Consider the following 27,368-nt stretch of genomic DNA (forward strand, 5'->3'; position numbering starts at 1 on the left):
CGGAAGGCACGTGACTGGCATCTGCTCTAAAGTTCTGGTTTCAAAATGGCTTTCTCCCAGGACATTCCTCTCTGGGCTGCAGTTCCTCAAAAATGTCACTGTTAGTTGCACTTGGGGTATTTGTCCTCTCTTAGCCTCTCCAGAGCAGGAGTCTCCTTTCAATGGCCGTCTTCAAAATGTCTTTTATCTGCAGCCCCTGTGCTTTCTTCAAAGTGTCCCTCTTGGTTGTAGCTCCTCTTCCAACATCACCCACAGCTGCACTGAGTTCCCTCTGCCCGTCAGTTCATTTACATGGCTCCACTGATCAAGTTAGACTCACCCCGAATGGGCGGAGCAACACCTCCATGGAAATTATCCAATCAGAGTCATCACCCACAGCTGGGTGGGGCACATTCCAAACAAACACTCAAAGAATTACAGTCTAATCAACACTGATAACATCTGCACACACAAGATTACATCAAAGATAATGGCGTTTGGGGGACACAATATATTCAAACTGGCACACCAGGATAAACATTTTTGAAAACCACAGAACAGGACAAAGAATGAACCCTAACATAAACCATGGACTACAGTTAATAGTATAATTAAAGTAATATTGTTTCGTCAATTTTGCAACAAAAATATCACAAAGGTACTACATTAAAATGTCAATAATAGGGAGAACTGTGGGGGGATATGGGAACTCTGGGCTTTCAGCATTATTATTCTGTAAAGCCACATCTGGTCTAATAAAAGCCAAAAAGGGGAACAGTGGGAAGTCTGGGGAGATGGGGTATGGTCAGGTGAAGGTGGGTGTGGCCACTCTGTTGACGACATCCTTCCCAGAGAAAACCGAACCGTCAGCTTCATGCCAGACCCTGAGGTAAAACTTCCACTGATTTCACCCAAGCCCAGGGTGCCCGATTTGGACAGATCAGCCTTACCCTCTCACTAGATGAATGCTGGCCCATGAAGTTACAGTTCCCTCAGTTTATATCAAACACGGAGAATCTAGTGTAGTGTTTTAGTCGACACATCAAGTTCCTACCAACTCTTGGTCTTTGGCCATTCTAAACCAGTAAGTCTCAAATCTGTCTTCCTATTGGGGTTGCCCAGGGAGCAGATAAAGGAAACCCTGATGTCCAGACTACACCACAAGGTAATGAAGTCACAGTTGGGGAGCCTGGGTCAGGGCATTTGTTAGGAGCTCTTGAGTACAGCCCGTGTCCAGAAGCCCTGCTCTAACGGGCTGAGGAGGAAAGAAAACCGCAGCTTTGGTGAACCTAACTGATGAAAGAATTAACCAGAGCAGACTGGAAGCCAACATTCAGAAAAGGTGACATTCAGAGGGGAAGACTAACACCCAATTGGTCTGAGCTTCTACCTGGTCATCAGGCCTGTCCAGCTGGGAATGGACTTGGGCAGAATCTCCCAGGATGGCCACCCAGGTCCTTTCCATGCCCTCAATCAGCCATCGTCAGCTCTACTGAAGCTCAGTAGGACCCAAACCCTAACTCAACACTTCGTAAGTTGGAGAATTCCTAACTGTCTCCCTAGGGAGGTGAGGAAAATCGAAGCTTCCAGGAAAAATTAAGAAGATAGTAAACATGCCGGTTTGAATGTATTATGTCCCCCAAAACGCCATTATCTTTGATGGAATCTTGTGTGGGCAGAAATCAGTGTTGATTAGATTGTAATTCTTTGAGTGTTTCTGTGGAGATGTGCCCCACCCAACTGTGGGTGATGACTCTGATTGGACAATTTACATGGAGGTGTTACCCCACCAATTCAGGGTGGGTCTAAATTAAATCACTGGAGCCATTTAAATGAGCTGACAAACAGAAGGAACTCAGTGCAGCTGAGAGTGACATTTTGAGAAGGAGCTACAGCCAAGAGGGACACTTTGAAGAAGATGAGAGAGTAGCTGCAGATGAGAGACAGTTTGAAGATGGCCATTGAAAGCAGACTTTTGGTGAGGAGAAGCTAAGAGGGGACAAATGCCCCAAGAGCAACCAAGAGTGACATTTTTGAGGAGCCGAATCCTAGAGAGGAACATCCTGGGAGAAAGCCATTTTGAAACCAGGACTTGGAGCAGACGCCAGCCACGTGCCTTCCCAGCTAGCAGAGGTTTTCCAGATACCATTGGCCATCCTCCAGTGAAGGTACCCGATTGTTGATGTGTTACCTTGGACACTTTATCTTTATAGCCTTAAGACTGTAACTGTGTAACCAAATAAACCCCCTTTTATAAAATCCAATCCATCTCCGGTGTTTTGCGTTCCGGCAGCATTAGCAAACTAGAACAGTAAAGAATAACCAATTTATACCCCTGGTATCAACACACTGGTATTTTCTCTATCTTTTCCACATTTCTCTGCCCCCCTTACCTGAAAACACACCAAGCTGATTCCTTATTTGTTCCCTCCTACAAGAACACTCTTCCCTCAGACCTTTGCATGGTTGGCTACTTCTCAACGGCCGAGTATCTGCTAAAATGTCACCTCCACAGAGGACCTTCCTTGGCCGTCCCTCTAGAACAAAGCCCTATTCACTTCCAACTCCACAGATCTATTGGACTGTTCATGACTGAGCTACATTTTGACATCGAGAATAACAACTGTTACTTTTATTTTGGTAAATTTTCCCAATTTCGTGGCTATTTTTCTCTTCTAGATTAAATTTAGACTCATTCCAGCAAATTCCATTTGAAAAATGGAATTTTGATGGAGAAAGAAGTAGATTTATAGATGATTTGTATAAAGCTGTTCTAGTTTGCTAATGCTGCCAGAATGCAAAATGCCAGAGATGGATTGGCTTTTATAAAAGGGAGTTTATTTGGTTACAAAGCTACAGTCTTAAGGCCATAAAGTGTCCAAAGTAATGCATCAACAATCGGGTTCCTTCGCTGGAGGATGGCCAATGGCATCTGGAAAATATCTGTTAGCTGGGAAGGCACGTGGCTGGTATCTGCTCCAAGTTCTGGTTTCAAAATGGCTTTCTCCCAGGACGTTCCTCTCTAGGCTGCAGTTCCTCAAAAATGTCACTCTCAGTTGCTCTTGGGTTGTTTGTCCTCTCTTAGCTTCTCTGGAGCAGGAGTCTGCTTTCAATGGCTGTCTTCAAAATGTCTCTCATCTGCAGCTCCTGTGCTTTCTTCAAAGTGTCCCTCTTGGCTGTAGCAAGTGTGCTCCTTCTGTCTGAGCTTATATAGTGCTCTAGTAATCAAGGCCCACGCTGAATGGGTGGGGCCACACCTCCATGGAAATTATCTCATCAGAGTTATCACCTACAGCTGGGTGTGTCACATCTCCATGGAAACACTCAAAGGATTCCAATCTAATTAGCACTGATACATGTGCCCCACAAGATTGTATCAAAGAATACAGCTTTTTCTGGGGGATATAATACATTCAAACTGGCACAGCTGTCCTCTTTATTCAGAAAGCATGGCTTCTGTCTCTAATTCAGATCTTGTGTATCCTTCAGAAAAGGTTTATAATTTTCTTTACACATCTTCATTTATTTTTAGGTATGTTTCTACGTATTCTATCATTTTCCTTATTATTGGGAATTGGCTCTGTTTCTATTATTTCTCTCTAAATGGGTTTTTAAGGATTATAGGAAGATTATTACATTAGATTTACAATATATTAGTGTCTCCTTGCTGCTGTACCAATTACTACAAATTTAGTGGCTTAAAACAACACAAAGTTATTATCTTACAGTTCTGGAGGATAGAGGTCTTCGAATGAAGATGTCAGAAGGATTATGTTCCTTTTGGAGGCTCTGGGGGAGAACCTGTTTCATATTTTCCAGATTCCAAAGGCCATCTGCATTCCTTGACTCATACCCCTTCCTTGCATCACTCCAACTTCTGCTTTCACCTTGATATCTCCTTCTTTGACATTGACCCTGTACCTCCCTCTTATAAGGACCCCTGTGAGTCCAGGATAACCTTCCCATCTCTAAATCCTTAACTTAATTCCATCTGCAAAATCTCAATGCCATACAGGTGAACTCACTGACCCCACTACCCCCACCCCAAATGGGATCTGATACCCAGGGGTGTAAATCTCCCTGGCAATGCAGGATGTGACTCCCAAAGATGAATCTGGACCTGACATTGTGGGATTGAGAACATCTTCTTGACCAAAAGGGGGATGCAAAATGAAACAAAATAAAGTTTCAGTGGCTGAGAGATTTCAAATGGAGTCGAGAGGTCACTCTGGTGGGCATTGTTACGCACTATATAGATAACCCTCTTTAGGTTTTAATGCATTGGAATAGCTAGAAGTAAATACTTGAAACTATCAAACTGCAACCCAGTAGCCTTGACTCTTGAAGACGACTGCATAACAATGTAGCTTATAAGGGGTGACAGTGTGATTGTGAAAACCTTGTGGATCACACTCCTTTTATCCAGTGTATGGATGGATGAGTAGAAAAACGGGGAGAAAAACTAAATGAAAAATAGGGTGGGATGGGGAGGGTGATTTGGGTGTTCTTTTTTACTTTTATTTTTTATTCCTATTTTTACTTTTTCTGGTATATGAAAAATGTTCAAAAGATAGATTAGGGTGATGAATGCACAACTATATGATGGTACTGTGAACAGTTAATTGCACACCACAGGTGACTGTATGATGTGTGTGAATATAGCTCAATAAAACTGAATTTAAAAAAATAAAAAATATATAAAAACAATCTCATTGCCATGGAAAATAACAGTCCCAGTCCCAAGGACTAATGGCCATATTTAGGAGGCCATTATTCAGCCCACCACACATATTATTCTTTTATCTTGCTGCTTTACTAAACTTTAACAGTTTCTGAGTTGATTATCTTCATTTTTCCAGAAAGATACCAGCCTCCTCAAATAACAATATCATAGCCTTTTGCCCTTTCAAAATTCATATAGCTTGTATCTTCTCTAACTGCCTTGTTCGATATTCATTTTACTTGATTTTTAAATTAACACTGAAATGTTGCAAACACACAGAAAAATACAGATATTAACATAATAGATACCCCTGGTAGTTGACACTGTTATGTTCCCCAGATAAGGACATGCTCTTTTAACCCATTCCTGTGGGTGCAGACCTAATGTGGGTGGGACCTTTTGATTAGGTTATTTCAATTGAGATGTGACCCACCCCATTCAGGTAGGTCTTAGTCCCCTTACTGGAGTCCTTTATAAGAGGATAAAGGACACACAGAAAAAGCCCAGAGAGCTCAGAGAAGCCAAGTGACAAGGACACATCCACAGAAGTGGAGAGAGGAAGCCACTGAAGCCAGAAGCCGAAAGCAACAAAACCCAGGAGAGAAGCACCAGCAGACACCGACCATGGTGCATCACCATATGACAGACAAGTCCTAGATGCCCGCAGCCTTTCTTCAGAGAAGGTATCCTCCTGTTGATGCCTTAATTTGGATATTTTCATGGCCTTAAAACTGTAAATTAGTAAGCTAATAAATCCCCATTGTAAAAGCCAACCCATTTCCAGTATATTGCATTTTGTCAGCTTTAGCAAACTGAAATGACACCCACATATACAACACCAAGATCTTAGGCTAACGTTTTACCATGTTGACTCAGAATAATTAAAGAAAAAAAGCATTCTAGAATTAAACTAAAGCTGACTTCCTCCCTTAGTTCTTCTTCCCACCAGAGTTGGTATGCACTATTCCAAGCCATATGTATGTATCCGTAAACAGTATTTGTATTATTTTATATTTTTAGAAATTTTCCCTAAAACATCATCTTTTTGCTGCTCGCTTTTCTCCATTCAAAGTCAGCTTGAGATTTATCTATTTTGACATAGTTCATTTATTTTAATCACTGTATAATATTCCACTGTACAAACAAAACACAATTTCTTTATCCATTTCTTAATTGTAATTGTTTCCACATTTCTGCTAGCACAAACAATGACCATCTGCATACATGTCTCATCTGGCCCATATACAATAGTATCTCAAAAGTATCCACTGTGATGTGGAACTCTTTCAATATAACTAGGTCTCAAAGTGCTGGCAACAATTAATTCCCACTAGCAGTGTCTGAGCGAACGTGTTTTCCTACAATTTTACCAACGTTTAGTGGTTCCAGACTTTAAAATGTTTGCCAATCTGATGTGCATGAAATAGCAACACGCTGTCATTCTAGTTTGCCTTTTGAGAATTCCTAATGAGTATGGGCAACTTTAGGGATGTTTCTTGGCTCCCCTTCTGTAACTATCTGCTCATATCTTTAATTTGTTGCTCCTTCTCTCATTTCTCCTGTTGGTTAATTTCCAATCTTTTCTTTTCCTAATATATGCAAGGTGAGAAATTCCCATCTGAAGTCTTCTTCAGCCACCCGATTGAATCCTGTCTCCCAAAAAGACGTTTGCATTTTAACTCAATGTTAGTTTAACATTTAACAAATGGTGTGAACCTATTTGTAAACTGGACCTTTGAAGATGTAATTATTAGTTAAGATGTGGACTTGTTTGTGAATAGCATCTTTGAAGACCCTCTTCAGATAAGGCCAAACTGTATCAGCATGGGCCTTAATCTTTATGGCTGAAGTCCTTATAAATGAAGGAAATTGGACAACTAGATGTAGGAGAAGCCAGAGAGCTTGCTGTGTGAAGGAGGACAGACATCACTAGGAAACTACTTTTAAGAAAGCACAGCCTTGCTGACACCTTGATATTGTGTCCGAACCAATAAATTCCTGTGGTTTAAGCCAACCAGTAAGTGGTATTTGTCACAGCAGACCTGGCAAACTAAGACAATCTGTATACGGCTGGTCAGACCCAAACATCTTGTCATTTATATTGATTTTTTTTAAGTCATGAATTATTGCCAAGTGTTTTAATTGCATTATTGCCACCAAACATGGTCTATGTGACCATGATTATTTGATAGTGCTGAGATTTTCTTTACAGGCTAGTGAATAGTCAATTCCCATAAATGTTTCTCATTTGCTTAGTAAGAATGTTTTTGCTAATTGTTCAGTACAGGGATTTATATATGCCCATTCATTCAAGCTTATTGATTTTGTTGTTCACATTTTAAATATACAAGTTTATATACTAGTCTAGTTTATTAGTTTCAATGATCTGTGTGCTAATTGATCTTGTATTTGTCAAATGGCTATCAGTAATTCTGTCAAGTTGTCTTTATATATATCAGAAACTATATTTTTGAGTGCATTCAATTTCAGGTTTATTATATCATTTCATTCTTCTATCACTGTGTAATGCTTTTGTTCTGAAAGACCATTTTGACTGATATTAATACAGCCACCTCAGGGTACTTTTGGTTAATTTAGTCCTACTCTTTTTCATTTCTTTAAACATTTTTCTACCATTATGTGTGTTTTAGTTTCCTGGGCTGCTCGAGTAAATACTAACGTAATGGTTGGAATTAAACAATGAGAATTTATTTGCTCAAGGTTTGAGGCTGGGAAAAAGTCCAAATCAAGGCATCATCAAGGCGATGCTTTCTCTTCAAAGACTTGCATTTTGGAGCTGGCTGCCGGTGATCCTGGGGTACTTAGCTCATCACATGGCAAGGTGCATGGTGACATCTCCTGGTCTCTCTCCCTTCTCTTCCAGGTTCAGCTTCTTGCCTTCTGTCGCTTTCTCTCTCTCTGTCTGAGTTTCATTCCACTTATAAAGGACTCCAGTAATTGGATTCAGACCCATCCTGATTGAGGTGGGCTACACCTTCTTAACTAAAGCAACCTCATCAAAAGTTCCTACTTACAGTGGGTTCACACCCACAGGAATGGATTACATATGTAGATATGGAGTACATACAGCTTCAAACCACCACAATGTATTAGATATGAGTCTTGTAAACAGTATATAATTTTACATGTTAATCTGAGTCTATGGATCTTAATCTACCTCTTTCAACGGATGAGTTTTATTTTTAATGTTTTTACTTTGTCTCTTAATTCTCCTTTCCTGTTTTGAACTGGATTTGTTTCTTTACTCTCCATTTTCCCTGTTCACTTATTTGAAAGTTTTACCTAAGTGGCTGGCTTAACTATTTTTTATAGGCATCCCTAATTTGACAAAGTCTCCTAAAACTTTAAATTCTGTAAGCTATCATCACACACACACACACACACACACACACACACACACACACACACACACATTTCTGAGTTACTGCTTCCCAATGTTTGGTTACACTCTATTTTTAAGCCCTCTTATTATTGTTGTTGATTTTTACTATCAGTGTTTATTTAGATTTGCCTACATGTTTACCAACTTCTTTCCTCATCAAAGCTTCTCTTTTTAGTTTCCATTTAGGGCCTCCTGAATTCCCTTCACTCTTTGTGTGAAAGACTAAGGTTGTAAACCCTCTTAGTCTTGGTCAAAAATATTGGTTATTTTCATAACTGATATTAGTTTAGCTGGGTACAGAACTCTAGGTTGACACTTACAGTACTGTCTAATTGCTTTAACTGAACCATGTTGGGGATTGAATCAGTTCCCCCATAAAGACACTATTGTCTTCTGGCTTTGGTGATTATTGTTCTAAGTCTTGCCAGTTCTTGTTCTTTTGCAGGTAATCTGACCTTTTCCCCTCTTAGGCTACTTTTAATACTTTTTTTTTCTTTGCCTTTCCAAATTGTCTTTAGCTGTGAATTGAATTTTATTTTATGTTCTTCAGGTCTCAGTGTCCTTCCTCAAATCTTAAACTTACACCTTCTTTCAATTCTGAAAAACTCTCTATCAAATATCTCATCAAATACTGCCTCTCTTCCTTCCTCTTTATTTCTCCTTTGAAAACTCCTTCTAGACACATCCTAGAATTCCTTATCTGATTCCTCCATGCTCTTTGTCTATGTTTTATATCACCTGTCTTTGTAAATCTTTAGCTGTGGACCATCAACTCAATCTATCATTTAAGAGTTATTATGTTTTACGTTTCTAAAAGTTCTCTTTGGTTCCTTTTCAAATCCATCACTACTTTTTTCTTTCTTCTGTGTGGTTTCCATTTCTTCTTTTATCTTTACTTCTCTTGCCTCATTGTTCATGCACTCACCACTCATCCTGGATCTTTCCTAGCATGCACTGCGATTTGCTATTGCAGTGGTGTGGGAATCCCTTGGGGACTGGGTTCCTTCTGACAGGCAATGCCAATTTTTTTACATAAATTTATTGGCTTGGGATATCCACATAACATTCTGGCATGGTAAATCTGGTCTCCTAAGGTGTAGATCCAAGTTTGATTTCTCATGGGAATGCTTTCTGTGTTTCCTTTCGCTGTTGCTTGGACAAGCCCTCTTCTCCCCTTCCTGGACTGATGAGTAAAAATGTTGCCCATCCCTGTTCCCCAGGACAGCACCCCTTAGCATCTCCCAGCTTTGTGCAGGCAGCTCACCTACAGTGTCTCATTTCTCTGGACCCCACGGTTTCCCTCCTGCCTTGGTACTGAAACCTGAGGTTCTTGATGAAACTGAGCCGAGCAGAACAGTTTCTGTCACAAGGATGGTATTTCCTAGACCTTACATTCAGCGCACAGGAAATGAAAATTCCTTTATTTTCCTAAAATGGAATTTGATTTTTATCCCAAATCCCTATTCCTTATGATTAAAAGAAACTTAAAATATCTCAATATTCCAAGTGAACTCAGTAATTTTGAGGGCATTTATTTTTTTCTTATATATTTTATTTCACCGCAATCAGGATTTTCCTACTCCCGCGTGTTAGATTTATGTTCTGGGGGCTGACCCAGCATTGGGCATTGGTGGAATGGACTTGTCTGGGGCTCTCCAGATTTCTCCTACACTAGCTTTTGCCAACATGCCCACATCTTATGGGTATTCCCTTTTTCCTGAAACCCCTAAGCCATCCACATCTGTTTCACGACCACATGGTGTTACCACTTTTCACTCTTGGTGCACCCATGTTATAAAGGCACAATACTTTCAAAATCCAACCCTTTGTCTCTGATGAACTTGTCTTGGGCACCCAGGAAAACCAGATTATTCCCCAACGCTGCAAAGCTGGTGGTGCAGTGGTTTCTGGTCCAGTCCTCCAGGCTTGTCACTTGGAAAGTTTCCTTTCCCTTTCTGGCTTTGGGGTATTATGCAGTCTCTCTTGCAAGTTCATCGAAGTGTTCACATTTTTGGCTAATATTTTATTGAACATTTCTACAGAAATGTAGTGGAAGGGTTCCTAAGTTGGTTTGGTGCAGTCACTTTCACCGCGATGAATTCTCTAGAGGCCAAAATAAAAGCCAGAAAGAAATCTCTCTGGATATTAAGAATGATACTCCTTTCCCCCCTGGTGTTTTAATTCAGAGCAAGCCATTTAGCAGCTCTTGACTTATTTTCCTTACGTACAAATTATGGGGTTTGTACTAATTATTTTCTAAGCTCTCTTTTAGCTCAGAAAAAAAGATTCCTCTAGAGTTGCCCTAAATCTCTCCAGCCATGATTTAACAGGCTAAAAAGGAGCCAGGCACAGGGGACTAAGAATTAACTAACCTGGAGCCATAGCTCTCCCTATTGTCAGACAGGAAATCAGATGTCCTGCCTTTGAATTGATCCAAAATAGTTCCCCCTTCCTCACAGCAGTGCAACCTTAATAATAGATGCTGAGGGATTCTGTCTCCCTAATACCTGGGCCCATTCAGTTCACCCTAAACTCTGAACAGTGGAACTGAGTCCGAGTACTAAAACACACCAAAGGTAAACTTAATAGGAGAATCCCCTAACCAGGGGATAGCGCTCCTTCTACACTGTCAAATTAATGATTAATGAATTTTTTTTAAATCCCAACCTACTGTCCAAATATTCACCAACTCAGTCAAATTCCTCAGGTGATTGTGGATCTGGGAAGGAGATAAAGTCACGAGGTCACAGGGAGTTGATTGGGGGGGAAATAAAACAGACAACTTTTTTGGAAAGGCATGTGAAAAGAAGATCCTCAGAGCTGCACAGAGGATGTAAAGCTCCCCTTCCTGGGGTGTGTGTGTGTGGAGGGTGAGGATGTTTAAAGGTCTGTAAATTAGTTGGGGTCAGTGAGCACTGGGTCACTGGCTCAGACATTCCTGCTGAGCTGTCTGGTGGGCTGCAGGGGACCAGTTGCCGAAAAAGGGAAAACGGGGAGGGGAGAGGAGTGCTTAATAGGGAGAGCACGGGTGGCAAGAGAAGGGGACCTCACGGCATCCCATTAGAAAGGACAGGATTAGAGAAAGCAAGGAAAATGAGGGACATGAAATGAAAGAGACCTAAGAGAAGAAGAAAAGTACAAAAGGGGGTTTGCACGTTTGAAGCAAAGAGGGGTAGATGGATTGAAGGGCCCAACCAACTAAAGGTGCCACCTACACCCTCACAAAGGGACATGGACACACACACACACAACAGGGAGAGACGCAGGGACAAACACACGTTTAAGCCCATTACAGTATGGTGTTCAAACCCACTGGGTTGAGGAAAAAGTATCACAGCTCATGTCTCATCAGTAGGAAACAACAACAGACCATAATTCTGGCCACACAGAAGGGAAACACATGCTCGCTAAAGTGATTTCAATCCAGCTGAAGCACAAGTTTTTAGAATGCTAACTCTAGGGGGGATGGAGAAATAGAAAAGCAACCCTGGTGGCAGAATCCAGCCTCCTTTATCTGAGGTCAGTGTTCCCCATGTGGTTCTCCACAGCTTCAAGGGGTCTTTGGAGTCAAGTGAACAACACACGGTGCCAGATCCAGACTCTACCCGCAAAAGACACGACTGTGCTTTCAGATCTCCTTTTTTGGGGCTTAGGGTTTTCTCCCAACAACGTTCAGTTTGTCCAAATTAACGACAACCTAAAGGGCACTGCATATCTATGGCCAATGCCTTATGACGAAATCAAGTGCTACTACGCAAAGCTTCAAGGTAGACGGGGAGAGCAAGAGAAGCACAAGGCCCCACACAGAGACCAAGGTCATTCAATAATAACCTGAATCTTGGAGGGTGGCTATGGGATTCAGAACCGGGATATCCCATTTTGGTTTTGTCCAAAGGAAGTTGGAAAACATTCTAGGAGAAGGTTCGCTTGCGGTTCTTTGCAACCATCGGGTAGATGGACATCATGGGGCGCTGCACAACAGCTGACATGGAACCATCTCAACTACCTGGCCTCTGAGGCCTCCCATGGCCAGGCCAGGGCCTCAGCTCACCTTGTCTTCAGGGCTCAGTTTGCTGAGAGTGAGAGGCTAGGAGGCTGGGGTGGTGAGCTTACGCCCCATGTGGCCCAGGTGCTTCTGCTCTTTCCCCACAGGCAGCAAATGGGTTCCCTGCAAGCTCAAGATGAGGGTTGGGGAAGACACGGACTCTATACTCAGTGCAAGCCCAGTGACATCCCTGGAAAATGAATTCCAAACTAAAAAGCCCTGATGAGATGGCAGCCAGCAACAATCCACTTTGCTTATCAGTGTCCTCCTTACTTCCTTCAAGGGCCTCTCAATAATTTTCTAGGGGGTGGGAGTCCAAGGGTCTCTCGTGGACCTGCAAGTCCTTTGATCTCTGAGCTGGGGAAAGGATTGGAGGAAGGTCCTGGCTTCGTAGAGCAGAAGGCTCAAAGTTGGTTTTCTTTTCACCTCATTAACAGGGATGTTTGGCTCCACTTCTGGAAGGAGGGGCACCACCAGGAAGTTCTGATAGCTCCAGTCTCAGAAATCCTCTTCCCCCATGGCCCCTTGCCCAGGTCAGCCCAGCCAAAACCCCCGGGCTAAGACTGCCCTTGAAATGAAATTTGGTGGCCACCTGTGTCAATTCTATGGTGGCCTGTTTTCCTCTTCATGCTCTTTCAGGACATCCTGATGGTGGTTATTGATTTGAGAATTACCTTGAGGAGGGTCTCCAAGCACGTTGGGGCACGTGCAAAATCAGCCCGTGTTATGGGTTGAACTGTGCCCCCCAAAAAGATATGTGGGAAGTCCCAATTTTAAGTACTCAAATGTGACCTTATTTGGAAGTAGGGTCATTACAGATGCAATTAGGCAAGTTATCGAGATCATGATGGAGGATTAATCCAATAAGACTGGTGTCCTTCTAAGAAGAGAAAATTCAGACCCAGCCCCAAACAGACACACAGACACATAGAGATGTCCAAGTGAGGTAGAGATTGAGTTATATCATCAGCCAAGGAACACTGAGGATTGCCAGCAACCACAAGAAGACAGGAGAAAGGCAAGGAACAGATTCTCCCCTGCAGGTTCCAGAGGGAGCGTGGCCCCACTGACACCTTGATTCAGACTTCTGGTGTTCAGGACTGGGAGATAATAAATTCCTGTGGTTTTAAAACCACTCAGTTTGTGGTACTTTGTTATGGAAACCCTGGTAAACGAAGACAACACATTCCCAATCCTCTGCTGCAAAACAGCTGAAGCTACCAAACTAAAACCCAGCTGTGACCACATCACTCCTCTGCCTAAAGCACTTCCTTGGCTTGGTGTTCAAAGTCTCCCATTGCTCCCACAAACAGCAAGCAGAAACACAGTGGAGGAACAGGGGTGCTTGGAGACGGGCACCCCAAGAGCTCTGGGTGGCACCTTGGACTCTGACACCCCTTTCTCTCCCACTGATTCTGTCCACACTCCTCTTCTGCCTTGAATGTGTGGACCTCAGGTCCAGTAGGAAACTCTGTCACAGCTGATGCTTCTGCTGGCCACACCTGCTCCTACATCCTCGCATGGCTTGGGCTCAGCCTGCCCTAACCACACCATCTAGGACGGCTCTTCCTTGTCTCTCCAATATCATCTGCCCGACCTTCCCCCTACACCATCACTATATGAAGTCACCCTGTCATTTCCATGTTTGCTTCTTAACTATCTGTCCGCTTATTAGGAATGGAAGCCAAAGAAGGAAGACAATTCTACTGCTTCCTGGACTAAGATATTCCATGCTGTTGAAACTGAGTCTGGCATTACCAGGACAATTCCTACTATCACTGGTGGTGGGATTCTAAGGGTGCCTCACATGCTATGAGCATTCGATAAATATTTGCTGAACAGATGAGGACTCAGTTCAGGGGCAACATTCTCCCAGAAGCCTTCCATGACCATCCACGCACCCCTCCCTGGGTGCAGCTCCCCTCCCCCAATTTGCTGCTCATTTCTGCAGCCTTGTGCCTTATATGTTTGAATCACCCCACTAGACTGACATCCATGAGGGCAGGAACTTATTTTCTCTCCCTTTGCCAGGGATTACTAATGAACACAAGAATAATCTGCCACAGGGGGTGCTAGAGCATGAGGTTCTCTGATGACATCATGCTCCCCTTAGTGTCATTTGTGCCCCAGTCCTCCTTCATGGGTCTTTTAGTTTCCTGGTTGCTAAAACAAATACCATATAATGGATTGGCTTAACCATAGGAATGTATTGGCTCACGGTTTCAGAGGCCGTAAGGCTTGTTTCCTCCTGGGGTCAGTATCTTCTGGGGGGTTGGCAATCTTTGGGGTCCCTTGGCTTTCCATCCATGGCAATGCATATGGCGGCATTTTCTCCTTTCTCTCCCGGGTTCCACTGACTTTCCGCTTCTGGCTGCTCCCCATGGCTTCTCTGTCTGACATTCATGCTGCTTAATCCAGACTAAAACCCAATCTGATTCAACTGGACTACACTTTAACTGCAGCAACATCTTGAAGAGATCCTATTTACAAGGGATCCATGCCTACCAGAATATGAACCAAGACCAAGAACCTGTCCAGTCTGGGGTACACAATTCAATCCACCACAATGGGCATCTGGTAAACCTCAGCCCCGCTTCTATGTTTACTCTTTCTGTTGTCAAAATGAAAGGAATTCTATGGATAGGTTACATCAATCTGGCAGGAAGGGGATATTTCTTAGTGGATCTTCTCCCTGGGAGGCCTCCAGGTGTGCAATACTCAGGCACACCCCAGATCCACGCTTCCTCGAGAGCCTCACTGATTTGATTCAACACATATGGAGTGAGTGCCTCTTATGCACTGGTTTTAGGCATTTGGAACATTCTGTTCTCCAGGGATAGCCTCCACCCCCTCTAAGGGGACAAGAACATCAATGACACGTCTACTGGAGCCAGGTGGGTGCCGAGCATTTTACACTCATAACTTCATTGCATTCTCAGACCAACCCTATCTGAACAAGAGTCTTAGTCATCATACCCATTTTGTGGATTAAGAAACTAGAATTTAGAAAGTCTAAATGACTGGCAGAAGGGCCCTCAGCTAGAAAGTACGGGGGCCCAGAATTAAACCAAGACAGCTTGATTGCCGAGCCCACATTCTCTATGACATACTTAACACTGACTGTGTTTGCAATTAGGGTAATCTTTTTATTTTTCCACTTGGTTTGCCTTGGAGACCTTCACTGTATATGAAGTGCCAAGAAACCATCCTACACACATGCAAACACTCTCAAACACATATGAAGAGATCCAGAATAAACCAAAAAAACACACCCATCATATTTGCTAACCAACCCATATGTCCTACAAGAATTGAGAAACAGACAGTTTATTAAACAGAGAACAACCGGCACCTGTCTCCATGTCAACAGGAGGAACTCTGCTGATTGTTCGGCTCTCTCTTTCCAAGGCAATTTTATTTCAGCAGCGTAGCGTGGTATATTGCAAATAGCAGGGTGACAGCCTCTAGGCCAGGCATCTGTTTCACTGGCCTGTTATTTAGAAGCCACTTGAGATCACCTATAATTGCAACATATCCTCAAGAGGGAAAAGTCAGGAATTCCCCTTCTGGTTTCAGTGTTGACAATGAGCAACTCTTCTTCCTAAGGCAGAAAACGCAAGCAAGCTGTGTCCACTTTGGCCGAGACAGACACCGGGGAGGCAGCTGGATGGGGGAGGATGCCCCTTAGTCTGCCTTGGCTTTCAAAAATTAACCCATTTCCCACAAACATTGCAAAGCACAGTTTTACACAACAGGACAGGCATTATATATGCATTTAAAATACAGCTTTGGAACAAAAGAGCAAATAGTTTCTAGGCCAAATGTAAGCTTTTGTTAGTTTTTCTTAAAAAAAAAATATATATATATATATATATATGTGCTGCATGTTTAATGTAACAAAGAATATGAACATCCTATTAAATATCTGCTTACTACATTAACGTGCTATTACTGGAACCCTAATATCAGCTTTAATACTAAATAAGATACTAAATAATACAAAGCAAGCTTTCATATACGGAAATTTTAAGGCACACTTTTCATCTGGAAAGCTCCATATTCTCTGAGTTCCTTTCCTTTTCTATCTAAGCTTTTTGCTCTGGGAACTCTCCCTCTCATTCTCTCAATATCAACTACATTTTAAGTGCTAAATACTGGCACAGTGCTTGTGAACGCAAGTATGTTCACAGCTTGCAACTGGCTCTCTGATTATTTTGCAGGGGCCAAGGTAAACCTGTTCGATGACTGACAAAATGGGCTGTGGACAAATTTCACTGGCAGGTTATTTTACAGATACATGGGCATCGTACAGGACAATTGGATTAACGATTTATGTGGTAAATACTGATTTATACACCGGACTTAAGCCAAGTGTGGTCAAGGAGGGACACTCCCAGGAGGTCTTCAAAAAAGTACATGGAATAATGAGCCATTACCAGGACAATTCCTTCCATCAGTGATGGTGTGTAAAGGGGAGAAGGAGAAAGGAAAAAGGAAGGGCCCCCAAAGAAGTAAAATCATCAGAGGATCAGAGAACTGGGTTGCCAGGGAAAGACTGGGGTGGAGGTGGGGGTCCACGAGCCACTCTGAGACTCCCCGGTGACTGTCAATTCCAGATCCTGTGCCCCTAGGGGACACTGAGATCCTAACACTTGAAGCTAATCCACCCAACAGTAATCATAACTGTAATATTAGCAAATAACATCAGCCTCAGCTGCTGCTTTCAGGGGGCTTGTTTGGAGCCAGGCTCCCCATCCCACCTCTGGCTGTGAACACTGCTATCTCTATTTAGCAGAGAAACCAGAACTGGGGCAAGCAGGCTAGTGCCACATCCAAAGCCACGTGGCTCCAAGTGGGTGGTGGAGCCGCCACCCAAATTCAGTCTGTCTTCTTGTGAAGCCAAGCTCAGAACCACCCTGCACTGTACTGCCAGTGTGAAGGAAAAACGGGCCAGGTTTTTGTGGTTCTTTGCTTTCTTTGCTTAATATCCTTTTATAAACATGCATGCATGCACACACACACAGACCCACAGACACATGTGCACGCTCGCCTGACAGGTTAACTTGAGTAATCAGTGTTTCTGTGCCCTGGAGAATTCAAGGCAAGCTTCCAAATGCTCATTGTAACTCTTCCCGGTATTGCAAATGCACTTCTGCGTGGTTTTTAGTACAACCACTTGCAGGGTAAAAAAAAAAAAAAAAAAATTCCGGAGGCAATCAAATCCCAAATAAACAGAGATTATTAGAAAGCATCCTATTCTAAGCTTGAGAAGTTGTTCAAATACCATAAAAGGAGAACAAAGAATCCTACCTTAGAGTATTGAATTTGATTTATGAATGTTTGGAACATGTGGCTAGAGGGGATTACATTTTCTATTACATTTTAGACCATGGTTATTCCTTAGCCTGTATAAACAAATGGATCTTCCTTTTAAGTGAATCATAACTATGGCAGCCGTTTCTGCCTCCTGAGATCTTATTTACAAATACTCCATTTCAAGGGCTCTCCAGCTCCAAGGAAGCCGTTGCATGCTCTACCTCAGGGAGTGGGAGAAGTCTAACTCATATCTTAAACACGGTGCTGCAATAGATTTTCCCAAGGAAATACCAGAGTTTATAGAATGACTGCAAGTTAGATTTTACACCATGATTGTGGTCTGTCTACTTCTCTTCGGCTGGCCAAACCTCTCTCTCCACTGCTCCCTCCACTTTCCCTCAGATCCATTCTCCACAGCACCCAGAGTGATCTTTTCACGGTGTGAATCAGATAATATCACATTCCAGGTCAAATCCCTTCAACAGTGGAGGATGGGACTGATGATAAAATATAAACATCGCCTGCAACCTAAAGAGCCACACAGCTTCTAGCCCAGTGGCGCCTAAAAACGGTCTGTGGTGATGGGAACTTGATAGCCCTGTGCTGTTCTATTCAGTAGCCTTTGGCCACACATAGCCTGTATTAGTCAGGGTCCTCTAGGGAAACAGAACCAACAGGAGATATCTGTAAATATGAGATTTTATAAAAGTGCCTCAAACAAGCGTGGAGATGTACAAGTCCAAATTCTGTAGGGAAGGATGCATGAGTCCAAGTTCCGTAGGTCAGGGAGTAAGCTGGCAGTTCCAATGAAGGTGTTTGATAAATTCCCCAGGAGATGCTGGTTGGCTGAAGAAGAAGTGAAGGTTCTCTCTCTTCTCCTTTAAAAGTCTTCAACTGATTGGATTAAATCCAGCTGATTGAATTCTCTCACTGCAGAAGACACGCCCTTCATTGATGTAATCAGCCACAGATGCAGTCAACTGACTGATGATTTAATAAACCAGCCTTCTGGCTTATTAACAAGACAAAAATGTGCTCACAGTAATGGTTAGGCAAGTGCTTGCTTTACAAGACAACTGGGCACCATCACCTGGCCAAGTTGACACATGAACCTAACCATCACACAGCCACTGAACACTCAAAAGGTGACTAAGCACAACCAAGGCACTGGATTCTTCATTTTAATTGAAAGAGCCACAAGGGGTTGGCAGTTCCCATACTGACCAGGACAGATACAGCCCCTGCCAACACCTCTGCCCTCACTGCCCCCAGCTCACAAGCCGACATATTTCCGTTCAGCATTGGCCACTACACACTCGGCTCAGGACACACACTTCTCTCCTGTCTTCACTTGGCCAATTTTCACTCTTTGAACCTCCCCGGAATGGTCTGTGCTAACCATGCCAAACTCAAGATGCCCCTTCCTCTTTTTTTCCAGCTTGCCACAATCTGATCTTTTCCTTCAGGCTACTCACCACAATTCATAATGTTATATAACTTGGCCCTTTTCCCTCAGGATGCCAGTCTCCCCACAACCCCACAATCTCCATGAGGCAGAGAACGTGTTTCTTTTGATCGCCGAAGTGTGCCTGGTATCTCACACAGTGCTTGGTGCATCAACAAGTATCTGTGGATCATGCCAACTGTGGGTTAAGTCAGACTTTTGTGAAGGGATTTGAGCATCTACCCTTGGTCTAAGGAGACATGTTCCTGACACCCAGTATTTTAAATCAGTTTTTGAGGGACAAGCCTTCTTCAGCCCTGTGGCACAATGTGAACGTTAGCTGAGATCCACACATAAGTTGGCAGGAACCCTAGGGGCATAGGAGTCCATCTTTCTCCTGATAAATTTTCCTCCCTTGATAGCAACTGTGTGTCTGTGAGAAGCAAAATAATGACTTACTTCCCCAGGATTGCAAGGAGGAAACCAATGCATGTAATTTATTACATTTAACATACTATGGGGGGGGTGGGTTCCACTTAAAGAAGCTTCTAGAAACATCGCAATAAGACCACCTAGTCTTTAAAACAATTGGCCTTGTTTATGCAAAGAACACACAGGCTATGGAGTTATTTTGTGATGAGAAGGGAGCTCATAGCAACATCTGTGCATCATCGAGAAGCCCTTTCAGGACATAAAGGAACATTCTAGACCCCTGAGCTGAAACTGATGGATCCAAGTCATCCTTGCTCGCATCCCCAGGAAACAGACTGAGCTTCTTGGAAGTAAATATCCCTGAGGAATATGTCAACTAGGCTTCGGATCATATTCAAAAAGAAGCTGAGCAATTAGAAGAAACAAAATGTTGCAAAGGATAATCTACGGCAAATGGGAATGGTGTATGAGTTCAGAAAAGGCACCACTTCCTTGAGTTACTTGCCTGCTGTCTGAGGGGAATTTGCTATATCGTTTCTACAAACCCATGACACCTATGAATATAACTGTGCTAAGAAAGCAGGGCTCTGACAGTAACACTCTAGGACAGGGTGAAGAACAAAGCAGAAAGAACTTGATGAATTTGTGGGGGGAGTCACCTGCCTGCCTGAGTCTGATCACCCACCTCTGGACTATTACATCATGAAAAATAAACCTAGACCAGCATTTGTCAGCAGGCTCAGACGCCTCCACTCAGGCCTGCTAAGCAATCCCCCGTACCCCTTTCTCCCCTGCTGGGTGCCATGTGCCTATCCGTGCCCACTCCCTGCCCAGTTGCCCTCCCACCTGCTGGCTTCCTATTGGTTCCAACCAGCCCTCCAAACCCTCATCTGACTGTCAAGAAAAAGATACCAAGGTAAGCATTTCCCCACAACCCACCAACAGGGGGCAGCACGGGGCCAGGTCACCCCGTCCATTACCAGGAGTAGAAATGGAAAATCAACTATTAGTATCTCTTCACGACATGCTGAAAACACCTTAAAAGACTTGCACTCAGAGAGAACCTGTATTTCACAGTTTACCTTTCAGAGTTGGAATGGGGCTGTTGTGTCCATCGAGTTGTCCCAAAGGGTCATCTGGGTCAGGAACCTCCACTTCACCTAGGCACAAGAAAACAACACACACACTGAACAACTTTTCACTTTGGCAGCCTTGCCTTTTCTTCTTATGCAGATACATCAGTGTTCTAGCAAAACTGCCCAACATTTAAAGAAAAGTTATAAAGTACAAGACATTATGGTAACTTCTAGAGGGCTTTTTTTGGTAGCATCACATTTGGTATAACAGTTAAAGTGATTCTTAAATTTATCCATAAAAGGGCAAATGCAAATACTTCGCTGCATCCACGGACAGATGAGGTGAACTCGTGATGCCTTGAGCTTTAGGAAAATAGAACACGATGGAGCTTTCTCAAATGAGGACCACACATACTGCCTTGGGAGCGAATTTTTTTTTTTTTAAGGAAATTGAAACACTGGCTGGCAAAATAAAACATTTCTGCAGCCAGATTTGGCTGCTCTCCAGATTAGGGCTCCTGCTAATTCGACAATAAATTCAGCAATGCATCCACTCTCCATACCCAGAACCACTGGCTACAGACGGGTACAGAAATACAGCAAGAGTCCACAATTTTAAAGGAAGGAAGTTTCCGGAGAGCTCATCTTTACAGCACTAGAAATCTGATGTCCTCCCCCCAACATACATAACCACCCACCCATCAGAGACTGAGAACCCAACATCAAGGGCAAGAACAGATGTGATTTGCTTCACATGGAAGGAACACTTAATTTCAAGTAAGCCTAAGGTGGCCTGCCCATAATTCCCTGACATTTTCTGAATCCTGGAGAAGGATGGGCCTGTGTGACTGATCTGGAGAATTGTTTGGGGGCTCACCAGACCCTTCAATTCCACGTCCCTTTCCCTTTTGCTTCCCTACTTTTAGTCCCAGACCTTCACCTCGATTGGTCCCACAGAACAGTGGAGGCTACACATTGTGAAGACAGGGGGATATACCCACACATCTCCTGAACGGATATGGTTTTATGACATCCAAAGTCTCCCAACAATAGCCTGATCATTCATTCCTGCATTAATTCCATGTGGTTAACGACTGTGAGATAAAGATTAATGAACAAAACATCTGTGGACAATTCAGACACCCCTTAAGATATGGACTTATTTGGAAACACTGAGATCTAAAAGTGAAGCACAGGTGATTATCAGATGGAGACGGGCCCATGAAATTCTCAAATTGTTCAGCTAAATAAAGACGGACCACTTTATACCTAACACTGGTGTCTCTAAGAAAGCCACTCCATTTGACAGATCCCCAAACCACAGCACAAGCCAGCTGCCTGCAGCACCCTTAGGATACAGTGTCAGCTCCCTCCTGGCCAACAGGGGTGACTTGTTTCTGAATGGGGCCCCCTGGGTTTTCACTTCTACTCTTCCTTCCATCTCAGAAGGTTCCTTCCTATCACTTCTAGTCCAAACTTACCCACCCATCAGAAGTCAAGTCCCATGCCATCTTTCATAAAACAATCCCCCGATCAACCATCCAGGAGTAACATCTCTCTTCTCCAAACTGCACATTCCCAAACCCCACACCTCTCCAACGACTATCATCCCATTCGTCCTTGAATTAGTTGCATATATTTGAATTTTCCTCAACAGAATATAAACTGCTTGAGGACAGTTGTTACTCCACCCAAAGCCAAGTCCCACGCCATCTTTCATAAAACATTCCCCGATCAACCACGCAGTGTGTGCAATCCACAAATGGCTGATTCCTCAGGTCGAGGGCTGATGGTTCTATCCCTAAAACCTAGAAAGACGCATGGACAAGATAGGCACTAGTAAAAGCTACGCAATGCAGTCAACAGATTCTTGCTGAAGAATTAAAGACCTCATTTTGGATTCGAAACGTTAAATTGGCATGTTACACATAATGTCACTCAGCACTGTTTAAATGTAGAGAAACCACATGGAATCAAACACACTTGTGCTATATACACACACCTAAAAGGGGCATAAAATCATTAAACTGCTTAGAAATTTGACAAATGGTGTGAAAGAGTCAAATAAATATACAGCCACAAGAAAAATAAGCTCTATTAGTCCAATTCCATTGTGGAAAATCCTCCCAGTGTTTCGGAATCTGCTTTCGATTCTAAAGACAAGGCATTTTCAAGGGTTGGGACACAGACAAGCACATTCCTTCTAGAAGATGAAGCCGAGGCCATCCAAATGCTTCTGTTTACTTGGAAGCAGATGTAATCCCTCCACGTATAAATTCAAAGTCACCGCTGACATTATAAATGCTGGGATTATAGTTGATTATGTTGTACTAGTGAGTACCTACCCCGGGATTTGAATTTTTATTTCTTACAGCCTAAAATATTATTCTAGGTAAAATTTAGTTTGGGCACTGGAGAAAAAGAGTGCTTTGTGAACATATCTGTAAAAATGGGTAAGGGTTCAAGAAGTCCACTGGGCTGATACAAAAGACCCCATCCCCTCACCCACCCACTCCCAGCCCTAAGAAGTGGGACTTTGATGTGTAAGGGTCAAATGTTAAGATACAGGGCAATTCTCCCACAAGTCAGCTGCTGTTGATATATTCATGATGCCCAACTACCGACAGCTTAAGTTTCAACAAAACTAGATTCTGTTTTTGCTTGGTAACTGAGGAGACACTATCTATATTTTGGAATTTTAAAATGTCATTTTTCTATGCTACATAAAGTTTAGTCATTGAATGGCTACTCAGTCAGGATATCGAGGCTTCCTAAAATGCATAAGCAAAATGTAAAAAGGCAGTATGTGACCTTGGGGAATGGGGACAAGTGAGAACAGGGTCGACATTCCTAAAAGGGTTTCTCTCTGGGCCCTCGAAAGGATTAAGAATGACCCAAAGCGGGGAAAAAAAAACAAATAACAAAAGCTGCCACACACACATCAAAATGTCAACATTAGTTATCTGGAATGATAGTCAATTTAAATTGATTCTTTTATTTTTAAAAAGTCTCTACATCAAACAGGGATCGATTCTTTTTACCGAGATAAATTATCATCTCAGCATCATAAAAGTTGCCGTTTAAAAGTGGGCAATTTTAGTATATTCACAAGGTGCAATCATCACCAATATTTAGTGCCAGAACATTTTCATCACACCCAAAAGAAATCTTGAGAACATGAGCAGTCACTCTGCTTTTTTCCCCTTCCCACAGTCCCTGGCAACCACTTATCTACTTTCTGTCTGTATAGATTTGCCTATTCTGAACATTTTATATAAATGAAATCATACAATATGTGGTCTTTTGTACAAGCATCAATTTTATGATTAATTTTTTTTAAAATTTTGTGTCCTGTGGTAGCAAAAAGGAAAAAAAAAAAGCAGGCTAGATAGAAGTATGCTACACTCCATGATTAACAAAGAAGTACATGAAATAATAGCAACATCAGCACTCATCAGACCACTGTCCAGACACTGGGGAGAGGGTTTGGCTCTACAGCTAGAGCAGGATGTGGCAAACATTTGCCAGATGACTCAGATGGAAGAGAGAGAACTGCTCCAAAAGGGCTAATGTAATTAGGATTATTGACCCAAAGAGGTAAGAGTTCAGGAGCTCCCTTTGAACCACCAAAAGGCTCCCCAAGAGAAGCAAGAACACATCCTCATTCCTCCCACAGAAAAGCACATGGGATGTGACTTGTCACATGGAGGATGAAGGAAGGGTTTCCTCACAGTGACATTGGGGGTGACCAAAATGGATGTGGCATTGTGAAGACATGTCACCTGTTCCCCCCACCTGAGCTAACACAGTCCTCAGTACCTAATACGTGGTCACCGTTACTGGTGACCTGTCAACCTTCTCATTCCATGAACTGTGTCAGCATCTTCTTGCCAGCCCAGCTTATCTGGTGACTGGTTGCACTCCAGGAGCCCAGTTCATCTCATGGGAGAACACTGAATGGCTTTACCCTCAGGCCCATCTGATTTTTCACCTGGAGTTAGTATCCTATCCTCTCTCACCAGCAAGTTGATAAACTTCCTGAAGACAACACTTGCTTCGTCCTAAGTTGACAAACTTCCTGAAGACTACACTTGTGTCATCCTTGCTACTTGAATGGATATAGCACCAGGAACTAAAGAAAGGGCATGTTGTCTTCTGCTCCCTGTCAGAGCAAAGATTCTGACAAAAGATTCCATCTGTCCTTACTCCTCAGGACTTAAATATTTATCTGAACCTGAGGACACTACACCAGGAAAACAACACGTCCTTAGTTTTGGCAAAATACGCATTGATGTGGTACTAATACCATATAGCAACCAAGAGTGTCAGATTTATAGTACACACGGTGGCTCTAACTTTTTTCCACTGGTCGTGGACAATTTTCACTGTGTAAAAACACACAGAGAATGATGATGTAAAGCTACTGGGAAACATAAACCTTTGGTTGCATCAACAGGGCAGTGGTGATTGATTAACTCCTTATTAGTGTTTTGATGTTTAAAGAAATATTTAATATGGGACATATTATAGAAAATATTCAATATGAAACATTCCATAATATGGAAGACATTGAATCTGCAACAAAAATTTAAGAGTGGATGGTTACAATGAGATTACACATTAAACGGATATTTTGATCCACATCAAAATTACACATTACAGCCTAGAAGCAAAGCCTAAATGTAAGGTGGGCATCCTGGATGGGATCCTGAAACAGAAAAAGGATATCGGGTAGAAACTAAGAAAATATGAATAATACCTGGGCTTTAGGTTAAAATGTGGTATCGATATTGGTTCAATTCATTGTGGCAAACATGTCAATACTGATAATATAGGATGTTAACAATAGAGGAAACTGGGTGTGGATGCATTGGCAGTTTCTGTAGTATCTTGGCAACCACCCTATAAATCAAAAACCATTCTAAATTTTAAAATTTATTTTAAAATAATTATATGTTTCATCACATCATTCAATCTCTTAACCAAGGTTCACTGGTTAAAAAAAAAAAAGCCTTGCATCTTAAGGGCACAATTGGCTAAAGCCCCCCAAGCCAAGCATGAATGCTAGCCACAAACAGAATTTGACCAAAGTCACTGGATTGAATATATTTTATTCAGTGATTCATACAGTGTGCCAGTGAGTACTCAGAAATTAAAACACTTTAGAAAATGTTGGGGTTTTTTTAAGCTGGATATCAGTGAGCCTCCATTAATTGTCACTGACATGATAATGACCAGTTCTTACCAGAAACTTGCAGGACACTTTTGGCAGCACTTTAGGAATGTCCTGTATATTCAGGGCTGAACTGATTTGTTTGCAGTGACCAAAGTGAAAGGATTCACTCATGATACACACAGGGGTTTCACACCAGAGATTGCATAAGCTCCACCCAAAAGTGTGCAAAATGAGAATAATTAGAAACCCTGTATCAGTCAAACCAAACTTTTCTTGCTATCTTCTCTCAACATGGGCCTCTTAATGGGACACCCTTGATTTATGGTATAAATAAGCTAAGAGAAATTGATATCTACCAAATAAGCAGATGGGTTCTGATTTCCAGGCTTTATCTTAGTATTAAACTAGCATCTTTCATTAGCGGAGACACTATTAAGCAAGAATTTATTAATGAAGTTCAACCTACGCCCTTGGATTTGAGTGCTGGGTACCATTCTTTTTTAAAATCTGTGCTTCTTTTAAAAATGTTTTGTAATTCAGACTTTTCATCCATTAATCTCTTTACCTGCTGGTCTGAATCAGTATGCTTACTGTGACTTAATTAGAGGCAGTCTTTTGAATATTCAGATAACTTCAAAGAAGTCTCCTTTTAATTACTGGGGTATTTTAAGCACCAAAGCTTGTCAGTCTTAGATTTGGTTGTCTTTCTGAAAAGGGATAATTTCCAGAATATGAGACAGAACACAGTCACTACCATGGAAAAGATCACAGCCTGGAAGGATAACTGTGCTGCAAAAAGAGGAGTCTCTTGAAGAGCAAGTACAGTTTTTCTGATAAGTTGTGCTGTATATAAATACCCTTTAGGACTCAGGCAATACATTCATTTGTCCATTTGCAACTGGAAATGCCGGTCACATCCTCCAAAACGATTTTTTAGTTCAGCAACACATCAAATAAAAAACATCCAGGATGCTGGAAATATAAGGTTAAGGGAAAAAAAAATAATAATTGGAGAGGAGGCAGGCTATGAAGTCCTAAAAAGTTGAGTCCATTTGTCTCGGAATTGTGCCAGCACAAATATGTCAATAGTAAATAGACTTGATAATGTTTTGGGAATGCTATTGCCACAATGTTATACTGTGTGTTTTAATTGCCAGCCAGAAAACTGAACAGCATTGGGGTGAGCTGCCAGTCCCTAATTGGTAGTAGCATTTAGCAGTTTGTAATTTTTTATTTTCATTATTTCTAATTTTGAGTTGAGTAAATATTAGCCTCCGGCTCTATGTTCCTGAAAGGACTGGCCTAACATCATTTGAAATTATTAAGTGAAATTCGACAACCTGAAAATGGAGTAGCCAGGGTCTCTCACCGATATAACCTTGGCGTTGATTCCAGTTCTCCAGCAACGATATTAAACCCCCAAATGATTCAGTTCACCAGCCTGACTCTCTCCGATATTGCCTTCATAAACAGTTTTCTACCTTCTGTAGCTTACAGCCTCCGAAGCTCCCAACAAAAGCCCTACTGTCAGGGGCCAAGTGAATATTTGGCTGTGGGGGCAGAGAGGCCCCTCAGGCAGCTGAATTAGGGCTTTCACTGACCTGTTCTCTTTTTCAACATCGACAGCCCATCAGCAACTGCAGTAGGCCTGGCAGAGCTGGGAGGCCGGGGCACCCCCCTTTCCAAACCCTACAGATGCAGCTGGGAAGGTGAGAACCTGTCAGCCCGTTATAGGGACAGCAAGCTCTGGGGCCTGCTTTCTCCATTGTGGCTG

At 42.5% G+C, this 27,368-nt stretch overlaps 1 protein-coding gene across 1 annotated transcript in view; it reads right to left on the reverse strand.

Moving 5' to 3' along the window:
• Nucleotides 1-27,368, reverse strand: part of ROR2 (receptor tyrosine kinase like orphan receptor 2) — a 258,944-nt gene that overhangs the window by 41,524 nt on the left and 190,052 nt on the right. The window contains exon 2 of the mRNA XM_037798256.1: nt 20,425-20,502. Coding sequence (XP_037654184.1) covers nt 20,425-20,502 — 78 coding nt within the window. The remainder of the gene's footprint in view (nt 1-20,424; nt 20,503-27,368) is intronic.

The sequence above is a fragment of the Choloepus didactylus genome, chromosome 10 (assembly GCF_015220235.1).
Source record: "Choloepus didactylus isolate mChoDid1 chromosome 10, mChoDid1.pri, whole genome shotgun sequence".
NCBI lineage: Eukaryota > Metazoa > Chordata > Mammalia > Pilosa > Megalonychidae > Choloepus > Choloepus didactylus.